Source organism: Vombatus ursinus, unplaced genomic scaffold, assembly GCF_900497805.2.
Source record: "Vombatus ursinus unplaced genomic scaffold, bare-nosed wombat genome assembly UNPS02010219.1, whole genome shotgun sequence".
NCBI lineage: Eukaryota > Metazoa > Chordata > Mammalia > Diprotodontia > Vombatidae > Vombatus > Vombatus ursinus.
Genome location: NW_020949997.1, coordinates 8,639,994 through 8,651,207, shown reverse-complemented (window position 1 = coordinate 8,651,207; position 11,214 = coordinate 8,639,994). Strand labels below are relative to the sequence as shown.

The window sequence follows — 11,214 nt, the reverse complement described above, 5'->3', positions numbered from 1 at the left end:
TTGCTTCAGTTTCCTTATCTATAAAATGAACTGGAGAAGAAAATGGTGAATCACTCCAGTATCTTCGCCAAGAAAACCCCCAATGGGATCATGAAGAGTTGGACACAACTCAAATGACTGAACAACAATAAAGATATGCCAATAAGAGATTAGCATCCTGGTATCTCAGCTAGGTCTAAGGACAGAGTCATTAAAAGAGTAAACAAGGTAGCCAGGGATAAAGAAAGGAGAGTCATCCTTCAAAAAATTGTTTATTGGTACCATTTGTCTTTACAACAGCCATTTCAAGCCTGCCTCTTTCCAGATTGTGCCCTCCTTTGTGACAAAAAAAAAATGCTTAAGCTAAAACATCAGATATAGTGAGAATGAGAACATCTAGCAAAGCATAAAATACACTAACCTAGCTGTCCTCCCCATCTCTGCCATGAGGAAGAAGATATGTTTCAGAGAACCCAGGAAAAGCCAAAGAGACTATAGGGCAAAAGCATACACAAATTCAGACCAAGAAGGCCAGTTCAGGGACTAAGTAGGAACATACTGCCAATTGCATGATTAATATGAAGGAATTGTTTTACAGAGAGCAGAAGAAAACTCAAGGTTAAAATTTCACTGTACAAATTTATTCATTATTAAATTACAAAAAGGAAAAAAAAGGAAAACATTAGCAGCTTCTCTTTAAAACCTTTATACATGATATGAACAGAAAAAACTGTTGGCAAAAGGAAACTATTTAAACCTAAATTTTCATATCTACAAGAGATGGTGACATAAAATAGATCATCTTTTAATAAAATATAATCTCTTTGCCTCTCTTTCTATACACATATATTTCTTTATACAAATATATATTATGTATTTTTAATGGCCACTTAACTAGTCAACATCCAAATGGCACTTTGGGGCTAGACCATTTACTTGGTGAAAAACAAACAGCCCAGAGAATAAATCATATTTATAGACCTTTCTCATCCAGAACCGTATCATTCCCCTCAAGTCCAGCTGCCATTCCTCTTTCACATCAAAACCTCAGCATTTTCTGAGGAATCATCTGCATACAACAGTTGATCATGTAACGTGCTAGCCATGGGCAGAGTGCTAGACTGTGACCATGTTGCCCCATTCCTCAAAACTTTGTCCTCCAATAAAACTGTGTTCATTTGTTCAGGCGTCACTGATGTGGGAGCAGTCAAAGCAAGAGCTTCCCATTCTTCACCTAATCCATTCAGGATGTATCTTTCTTCATTGAGATGATTCTCATGAACTTCTACTGTGACCACATTAGAGTCAGGCTTTGGGGCGCAGGAGGCAAAGATATAATTGGGATCAATGTCCATGTCCATCTGAGTGAACACAGGGTCCTCTACCATTCCTTCATAGTCCTCCAACAGCCGTGTATTGATGTAAATTACATCTGCTTTTTCCTGGCCATCAAGCAAACTTTCCAAGAGCTTTTCTAGTCTGAGTTTTAACTCTGAGAAGGTAGGTCGGTCCAAGGGACTAACTCTCCAGCAAGAGCACATTATTTCATACCTGCAGGATAAAAAAAATAAAGCTTCTTAGTACTAGGCTGGTCACCCATACAAACTAACCCCAAAAATTCTTTTGTGGGTCTCTGGCTTTCCAGTCTGTATTCTTTCTCATGCTATTCCCTCCAGCTAGAATGCCACCCTTTTCCTTCTCCCTTTGTTGAAATTCTATTCATTCTTTAAGAAGCTGAATGGTGTAGTGGGTAGAAGACTGGCCTTTAATCCAGAAAGACCTGGGTTCAAATCCCATCTCTTACACATCTTGACTACATGATCCCAAGCAAGTCACTTAACCTCTTAATGCTCTAGGAAACCCTCTAAGGCCTCAAACTTGTTGATAAGATGTCACCCTAAAATTCAGAAAGTTCCCTATATAAGTGAAATCACAGGACCAGTCCCTAATTCTATCTTATCCTTTAAGGTCCATATCATTCTTTAAGTGTTTTTTCAGTTTTCATCACTGGATATGATTTTTCCCCTCTCCTTTGAACCTCCAGAATACTATGGTTTTATCGCTTTTCTAGACTTATTATTGTCTTGTCTTATATAGTTATTTTTGCACTCATCTTACCTCTCCCTCCTACAGTATAAGTTCTTTCAGAGCACAGATTCTATCTTATTCATTAATGTAATCTCTAACAATATCCTATAGTGTTTTGCATTTTGTAGGAGTGCAATAAATACATGAGTTGTACTCAAAACATACACTCATTAAAATTAATTCTCTGTGACATTATTGCAACAAGTTAGTGAATCCATTTGTGCTTTACATCCTATAAACAGACAAAATGTTTCCCTCCCACATAAATAGGGGGCTGGGAGTGAGGAGGAGAATGATGCCATTAAGATGGTAATAGGACTGAGGAAGCAAGAGAACCAGAGTCAAGAGCTGGCCCCAGAATTAGGATGAAATACGTGTGAGTTCCATCTATTAACTGAAAATTTTGCCTTCTCTGTGTTAGTGCGGCACACAAAAAATATCCCAGAAATAAATGATCAGCAAAGCAGGTGGGCTGGCCATGTAATGAGTGTAAGAGAAAAAGATGAATAGACAATATGTTGCACTAGTATTTGCATAATGTTAAAAGGCCTAGAAAAAAGCCGTTAGTTTGTTGGGGAGACTGCCCCTCTAAAAGGATGTATGAGAGGGCATGAACAAGACTCACACAGGATAAATGATATGGATGTGCTCTGATCTGTGCCACAGGAAGGGGTACCCACATCACTGAGATAACAAATTCATTGACATGTGTTAATTATTTACTAGGTGCTTTGAGCCTTCACTCTAATACATGCCACTTGACTTTTCAAGTGCTCACTTGAGCATCAAAACAAGTACTCATGTGCCTTGAGAACTGGAATTTTCTGGCATTAAATCGAGCATTTATAAAAATGAGAATTTAAAAATGTTCCTCATTGTGTCCCACCTACACCCACCACTAACTCTTGCCACCCTAAGCAGCTAACTACCTCTCCAAGTTCAAATTCTGGCTGACTCTGCTAGCCAATTAATAACCAAACACATATGGAGTGTCTACCATGTGCAAAGCACTGCATGTCAATGAAAAAAAAAAAGATGACCCAATCCCTAGTCTCAAAGAGCTTACAGTATCATCTGTAATACTTTCAAGACAAGAGCAGAAACATGAGATAATAAAGAGAAGCAATACTCACAGTTCATCCAAACAGTCATCAGGCTGCTTCAGTCGGTGTCCATGAATAAGATAGTCATAGATTTCATGGTTCTGCACCCCAGGATATGGAGTCATCCCTCGGGTGGCTATCTCCCACATGGTCACTCCAAAAGCCCACTACGACAAAGCAATAGCAAATTAGAATACCATTTCAAGAAAGACTGAATGACTCTTTTCATCAGGAAAGGTCATTTTCCTGTAGTACATGAGGTTCATGCACAATGTTGATAATTATATCTAGGATGTTATGTTCCCACAACATGGAAATAACATGGTGCTACTTTCACTGCTCACTAATTTTAATAAAGCTATTCCAGGAAACCTCGCAAAGAAAGATACAGAAGCAGTTCACCAAGAAATGTTCTGTTTACTGCCCCCTTTCATTGTTATTGTCAACTCCCATCTTGTGATTTTCCCAGAAAACTTAATCACATGGGCATGAAGTTGGAATAGTACTCATTATGTGGACATAGGCATCTTTCTTCCGAAGTCTCTAAATAATTTTACTTAGATGAACTCACTCCTTTGTGTAAAATTTCTGAGGTAGATTATCAGCATTCAATATCATTACCTTTTTATTTTAAGTGACATACATAAATTCATAAAGAGTCAGTGATTGGAGTGAAGAAGTTTGGTTCTCATGAATGCCAAGTTATAATACAGGAGGGAGGTAATAAATATTTAGTGTCTGCTATTTTACATAATTATTTCATTTGATCATCCCAATAACTCTGAGAATTACACAAATTATTCCCATTTTACAGCTGAGGAAACTGACAGAGGTTATATGACTTGCCCAGGTCTTCTTGACTCCAGGCCCAGCATTCTATCCACTCTGCCATTTATATAATGCTTTTGTTGACAATTTATGTGGCGCTTTAAAGTGTGCCAACTGTTTTCCATCTGTTATCTCATTTGATCCTCACAACAGCCCTGAGTCTCAGAGAAGTTAAGTGACTTGTCCAGGGTCAAACAGCTAGTAAGTTTCAGAGGCAGGATCTGAACCCAAGTCTTTCTGACTCTTAGTCCTTGACTTTATGCCATGTTGCCTTCTTTTCCTATGAACTAAAACACCTAATGGTATCATGATAGAAAGATCAAATCACATTCTCAAGTCTTTAATTACTTGAAATAGCAAAAAAAAAAAAGGTTTGCTTGACATTTTTTTTTATACTTGTCATTTTCATCATTTTGGCTGTTCTTTCAGCATTTCATACATACCACATCACTTTTGGTTGTGTAAACACGATCTGCAAGGCTCTCTATGGCAATCCACTTCACAGGCATCTTGGCTATACGGCCCTGGCGGTAATAATCGCCACTGTAAATTTTCTTTGAGAGACCAAAGTCAGCTACACACACAGTCATATCATCCCGCAGCCTAGGGGCAGAAAGTTTAAGTTCAATAGCAACAGACTCAAAGTACTAACTCATTTGTCACTTAAAAAACCCAGATGATAAATCACAAAGAGAGAGGTGTGAAAGACCTAGTTCTATGATTATTTCACAAATACCATTTAGGGATCTCTGCAGTTCTTTCTAACTCTTGGATGCTGCAATTCTGTAAAAGCCAGCTCTTATACAAAACTTAACCTGTATTGTTTACTCTCTGAACCACAAAATATCTATCTTCTCTTGCATACTGATGTTTTCTCCTTCCAACAACTTTTAAAGTGGAGTGAATCATCATTTCCCCTCCTATTGTGACAGAGGAATCATAAAGAAATATGATAAGTTTAAAAGATGAAGATGGCACTAGAATGCTTACATGCAATTTCGGGCAGCTAGATCTCGATGAAGAAAATTCCTGTTGCTCAGATACTCCATTCCCAATGCAATATCTACCATGAATTTCAGTAGCGTCTGCAGGGGTACATGCTGAGGGAACAAGAAATAAAGAACTAAGAAATATTCTAGCTTTGTTTATCATTAAAAAAAAAAGCAAAAACCCTCACCCACACTTTCATAGTTCTGCCTAAATAAAAGTTAGTATGTGTATCTGTTTTTTAAAAGAGTACAATAACTAAAAGGACAGACTTAATTTCCATACTACTGGTAGCATAAATAAGACTTCCAAAAAACAAAACAAAACAAAAAACTCAAGCTGTCTTTTATTTAAAAAAAAATGTTTTCATGTCATCATTAAGACATGATAAATATCCACTTGGTTTTTTCTTCATAAAACAGGAAGGCAAAATAGCATTGTTACTGTGTAACCAAATAGCCAGCAGAAAGAAAATACTGGTAGAATGGAATTCATTATTCATCCAGCTTGAAATTGCCTGGCTTCCTAGGAGTCCTATCTGATGTTCACTAGTCAGAGAGCCTTATCCACATCACTGTTTCCAATTAACTATATATGTCTGGAAACCACATGGTTTTATTTTACTTTTGCTTTAAAATGTGTTGAAAAATAGTTTCTCTCCTACCAGAGAGGAAATGGTAAAATCTTGCTACCAGAAACTAGCATTAGGAATCCAAGGGGGGAAAAAGAAGTTAAAATACCTAGTATATCCTAATTTTAAAAAATAGATTCATTTCCGTACTATATCAGACACTCTGAAAACATCTAGAAACTTATTTTCAGTCAGGTGGCTGCCAGTTGAATAAAAATACTATCTCCAGGTTCTGTGGGTCAAACAAATGAACTTTTTGGTATTTTGATATTAAGACATGCTGCTATATTAAACATTTATAAACACATATTTATAATATATGATTATATGTTAAGATGTGTGATCATACATTTGTAACATATTTACATATTATATATTTATAATATATTACATACCTATATATTCTATATCTGTGTGTGTGTGTGTGTGTGTGTGTGTGTGTGTGTGTGTGTGTGTAATGTCGAGAAAAGTCCTATTCTGATGTCTCATTGTAGCCCTGAAGTGATCTTGGCTTCTGTCTCAAAGACTAGGCCAGGAGAACACAAGCTCTGGCAGATTTTTGCCACTGTGGAAAGACTTCTGAGTACAGTGCCAGGGACAGACTAGGTCTGGCCTAACTAAGTACAGAGAAGCTGATTACTAACAGGCTGGCTGGCCACTGGATGATGGTAAATCATCAAACAAAAACATGCTACAGCATCAAGTAGTTTCCCCAAACATAGCTACCCACACGTGAATACTTACTTTCATGCACACACATAAAAGGGTTGTTTTTCTTTCAATCTCCCGCCCCATAGGATCCTAATGCTATGTTTTACAATTCAGTATTTTAGCTGTGCTGTAGAAATCACATTAATCAGGGGCTTGCGCACACGTGGACATCTAAAGTCTTTTCCAGTTCTAAAATGCTATGATTATGTTTCCCTAGAGATAACTGGAACCCTGATGAATCTACCATGTCTTTATAAAACACACATAAGATTTGTGTGATATGGTTTGTCAGATGCTGATTCAAATAAAACTTTCAACTTAGAAATAGAGGATTTACTGAATTGCCAAAGGCATAACTTGAAGCCAAAATGAAAGGAATCCATATTCAAAAACATCCAGCCATCCAGGTGTTAATAATGTGTGACCCACACACATTCCCTGGAGACGTTAACTTTCCATGACTTTCCTTTCCATGGAACATAAGTTTGCCAGTACTTTCCCCACAAAGCCAGACCCGAGCTGAACGATTTTACATACCAGCCACATATTGTATCTATTATGAATTGCTTTCAACTCTAATCTATCCATGTGCAATAGGGTTGCTAGAAAACTGCCAGCTAATTAGAAATAAATATCTTTTTCATTTATAGTGGGTACTTTTGGCATTTAATTTCATAAAGGTTAACTCTGAGGATCAGATGTAAACAGTAAGAAAATTCATAAGAAATGTAGTAGGTACGTGCTTTCTCTTCACTGGCTGCTTAATACCTTTTATATCTTACTCTTCACTCATTTAATATCTTTTCAAAGTAATCGTAAATGTAGCCTCAAATAATAATAATACTTGAGAAACTACAAAATAACCGTGTTATGTTAAAATGTCTAGCCTCTAGTAAGAACAAGGGATAACAGAAAGAGAGCCTGTGTATAACAATACTACACTGTGGTGCCCCTAGACTGCTAAAAAAACCTAAAGGAATGTTTCCAGTAAGATGGAGGAGGGGGCAGAGGAACAGGGATATCTTAGTGTTGGTGGTAACAGAGTATTCTTGTAAAACCACAGATCAGTGTCCTATAATACATTTAAAACTGCAAAAGCCAATGTGGTAAATACCAGGGGTTCAAGTTGCAGCAAACCTAGTACAAACCTAGTAAGGACTTTCCAGTTGTTTTTCAGTTGTGTTTGACTTGTCATAACACCATTTGGGTTGTGCATTTGTTGTGTTTTGTTTCGTTTTTTTTTTTTTTGGCAATGGTTATATATAGATACTGGAGGTATGGTTCGCCATTTCCTTCTCCAGCTCATTTTACAGATGAAGAACTGAGGCAAACAGGGTTAAGTGACTTGCCCAGGGTCATCTATCTAGGAAGTAAGTGTCTGTGGCCAGATTTGAACGCAGGAAGATGAGTCTTCCTGACTCCAAGCCTGGCACTCTATCCACTGTGCCACCTAACTGCCCTAGCAAACACTTAGGAAGGATATTGAAAGAGCATGGATGGGTAACAACTGTACTGTCAGAGGGATCTTCACATGACGAGGTTAGGAGTTTAATGAAATTCTGCAGGTTTGCTGTATTTGGTGCTTGATTCTCTCCACAACCTACATATCCTATATTACCTTGGGAATTTCTAAGATTTCACTCAACTATGTCTCTTTGGGTCAAAGGAGAGAAATAAATCTGATCCTGTTGATTTTGTCCCTATAAATTAAAAAGCAAAAGGAAGCTTTAAAAATTGTTGTTATAGGACTTTTCCAAACGTCTTTCTGTCCTGTGTCATTTAGGTAATTGGTTTGAATTACAGAATAGGGGAGGGGGAAAGGACCAATGGTGACACAAGCTGTCCTTTTTTGTCAACAACAATATACTGGCTTGAGTCTATTGGATAGCCAGCCAGGCTTCAGAACTCTCTTCCAAACTTCCCAGTCTTTTTGCTTTCAGTATATGTATGGACAAGAGAAGACAGCAATTTAATCATAAGTAAAGATGACTTTTCTCATCACTTCCTAAGCTAGTCCTATTTTCAGAGTCACAAATGGGGAGTAGCTAACACAGTGTTGGAAGTTTTCCACATACATCCTTACAGAATTTATTATGTTCAACACATAATAGATGTTTAATAAATATTTCTTGCTTGATTGATTAGAATGAAGGCTACAAGATTTACTGATTATCAGAGAATTTTGTAGTAATATAATAAAACCAGCATCTTTTCTCTCTTAGGACTATCTGATTGAAATCAAATGCAATCAATTCCATCCAATAATAATTTCCTAAGTGCCTATTCTGAGTAATGCCCTATTCCAGGACCTGGGAATATAAAGATAGAAATGAAGAAGTCCTTGCTCTAATGAATCTCACATTATCCTATAGGCAATTGGAAAGCATAGGTTTCAGAGGAGGAGAGTGACATAGGATCATAGGATTTAAAGCTGAATGGAACTTCAGAGATTGTCTTTTCTTCATTGTACTGAAATTAAAAACTGAAGTCCAGAAGGCTTATGATTTAACCAGTCACACAAGAAATAATTCACATTTACTTAACAATTTAGAGTTTACAGAGATCTTTCCTCACAAAAACCCAATGAGTTAGGTTTTATAAGTAATATTCCTATTTTACAGCAAAACTAAAAGCCTTGCATAAGGCCACAGAACTAGTAACTTTCAGAGCCAGGGTTTGAACTCTATTATGCAATCAATAAACATTTATTAAGCATCTAATATGTGCCAGTACAATGCTAGGAGACAGCGATACAAATACAAAAAATGAAACAATGCCTAGTCTCAACAACCTGACTCCAAGCCCAAACTCTTTTACATCATTCTTCCTTCCTTAGATTGTTTTTTTAAAAAAACTAACTTAATCAATATAGGGAATGCCCAGTTATGAACCTCGTTCAACCAATGCCAATCAGTACCTTCTCTGCAATTTACAGTCTTAGAAAACTGCCTGAGAATTTAAGGGACTCCTGCAGGGCCACACAACCAGTATATGTCAGAGGCAGGACTTGAACCCAGGTCATCCTAATTCCAAGGTTGTTTGTTTCAAGGCTGACTCCGCCATGTTGCCTCTCCAGTTCTGTGTATCAGAAAGAGTATTTTAGCTGTATGAAGGACAGATTACAGAAAATGGAAAATAGAAACAGGAAGCCATTTAGGAGGTTATTACAGTAATAAAGCTAAGTGACCAGGAAAGCCTAATCTATAGTGGTAGCCATGTGAATGAAGAAGATAGGATAGATGGTATTGACACTGGTAAGACAGAAGCATTAGGGCTTGAAACTGACTATATGAATGATTAAGGGAGAAGGAAGAAAAGTCAAACACAACCCTGAGGTTTCAAGTGTGGGGAAGTGGGATGCTGATAAACCCATCAGCATCAAGAGAAATGGGGAAGAGGGGATTTGCAGGGGGAGGCGGATAAGATGACGGGCTCACTTTGAGACATGCCAAGTTTGAGGGACCAGCAGGACACCCAGATGGAGATATGTAGCAGAACAATGGAAATGTCAGGATTGAACTCGGGGGAGGAATTGACGCTGGATATATTATTTTATTTACTCTCCATTTCCTGGAAGGAAGTGCTATCTTCACAAAATTTTGGAATCTAGATGGGCCAGAAACCATGGCCATTAATAAGACAACATCCCTTAACTTAGAACTTTTCACTTAGTTCCATTATGTATTACTTCCTGGAAGAAATTCACAATAATATATAGTCATAAGCTCTGGGATCTAGTAGTATTTTCTATATTTATCCAAGGTCTTGTGTGGTATGAGGACAAAAAATAATTTTTTGAGGAAATAAAATAACTATCCCATTAGTCCTGAGGAGAAGAGTCAAGAGAAAAAGAGAAGAATGTGACTTTCCTTGGGAAAATAAAGGAGAGGCAAGATTTGGCAGTATTAAGTTTACTGTCACTTGCTACTTGCTTGGAAGTAGCTATATGGCATAATGGATAGAGCTCTGAATACAGAATCAGGAAATCCTGAGTTCAAATCCTGACTCAGACACTTACTAGCTGTGTCACCCTTGGCAAGTCACTTAGCCTCTATTTACCTCAGTTTCCTCATCTTTAAAACGGAATAAAAATAGCACCTACCCCCTCCCCCAGGATTGCTGTGAGGATAAAATGTGATAATATTTGTAAAGTGTCTTGCAAACCTTAGAGTTCTATATAAATCCAGCTATCATAATTATTATAATTATTATTGCCTATCCTGGCATTTTCTACAGTAGATTAACCGAAGTTTTGAATATATAAGACACTGATCTCAGGCTTTGCAGAATATTCTCTTAACCTCAATTGTTAGAAGCAGAGGATAATAATCTTTCATGACTACTCACAGGAACCTTCATTAAGTTAAGAAGATGGTGTCTAAGAATGATATCTGGATTTCTAGACAACAACTTAAAATATAGAAATCAGAGACTCCTGGCCAGGAATGGAGAAAGACTGTTTAGGGCCCTGTGGTGGTTAAATGACCATAGAAGTGACAACTACCTTTGGTCCTGTTTCCAATCGTGAATAAAGCAGATAGGTATGCAAATCACCATATTTCATGAAGGGCAGAATAACCATTGGCTTTGGAATGCGCTGACAGCTCATTTCTAAACATACGCCTATAAATTAAAAAAAAAAAGATGAATTAGTATGATAAAACCCATCTCTGTTATACAGCCTCAGAAAAAAATTACTGGAGGAATAGCTGCCCAAGTAAAACCATGTTTCCCCACTAACAGTCCCATGAAAGGACTCACAGAACATAATTCCATTAGCAGAATAGGAAAGAAAACTAGATCCAGGTCTTTTGTAAAATTTCCAGATTACTGCCCTCTATCTATCTATCTATCTATCTATCTATCTATCTATCTATCTATCTATCT

The 11,214-nt window shown here is 37.3% G+C and overlaps 1 protein-coding gene across 2 annotated transcripts in view; it reads right to left on the bottom strand.

Moving 5' to 3' along the window:
* Positions 1–235: 235 nt before the first annotated feature.
* Positions 236–11,214, bottom strand: part of MERTK (MER proto-oncogene, tyrosine kinase) — a 136,066-nt gene continuing 125,087 nt past the window's right edge. For both annotated transcript variants that reach the window (XM_027853889.1, XM_027853890.1), the window contains exons 15-19: positions 10,832–10,950; positions 4,989–5,098; positions 4,442–4,601; positions 3,201–3,337; positions 236–1,530 (exon numbers count right to left, since the gene is read on the bottom strand). In XM_027853889.1, the coding sequence (XP_027709690.1) occupies positions 1,014–1,530; positions 3,201–3,337; positions 4,442–4,601; positions 4,989–5,098; positions 10,832–10,950 (1,043 nt within the window). In that variant the 3' untranslated portion in view covers positions 236–1,013. The remainder of the gene's footprint in view (positions 1,531–3,200; positions 3,338–4,441; positions 4,602–4,988; positions 5,099–10,831; positions 10,951–11,214) is intronic.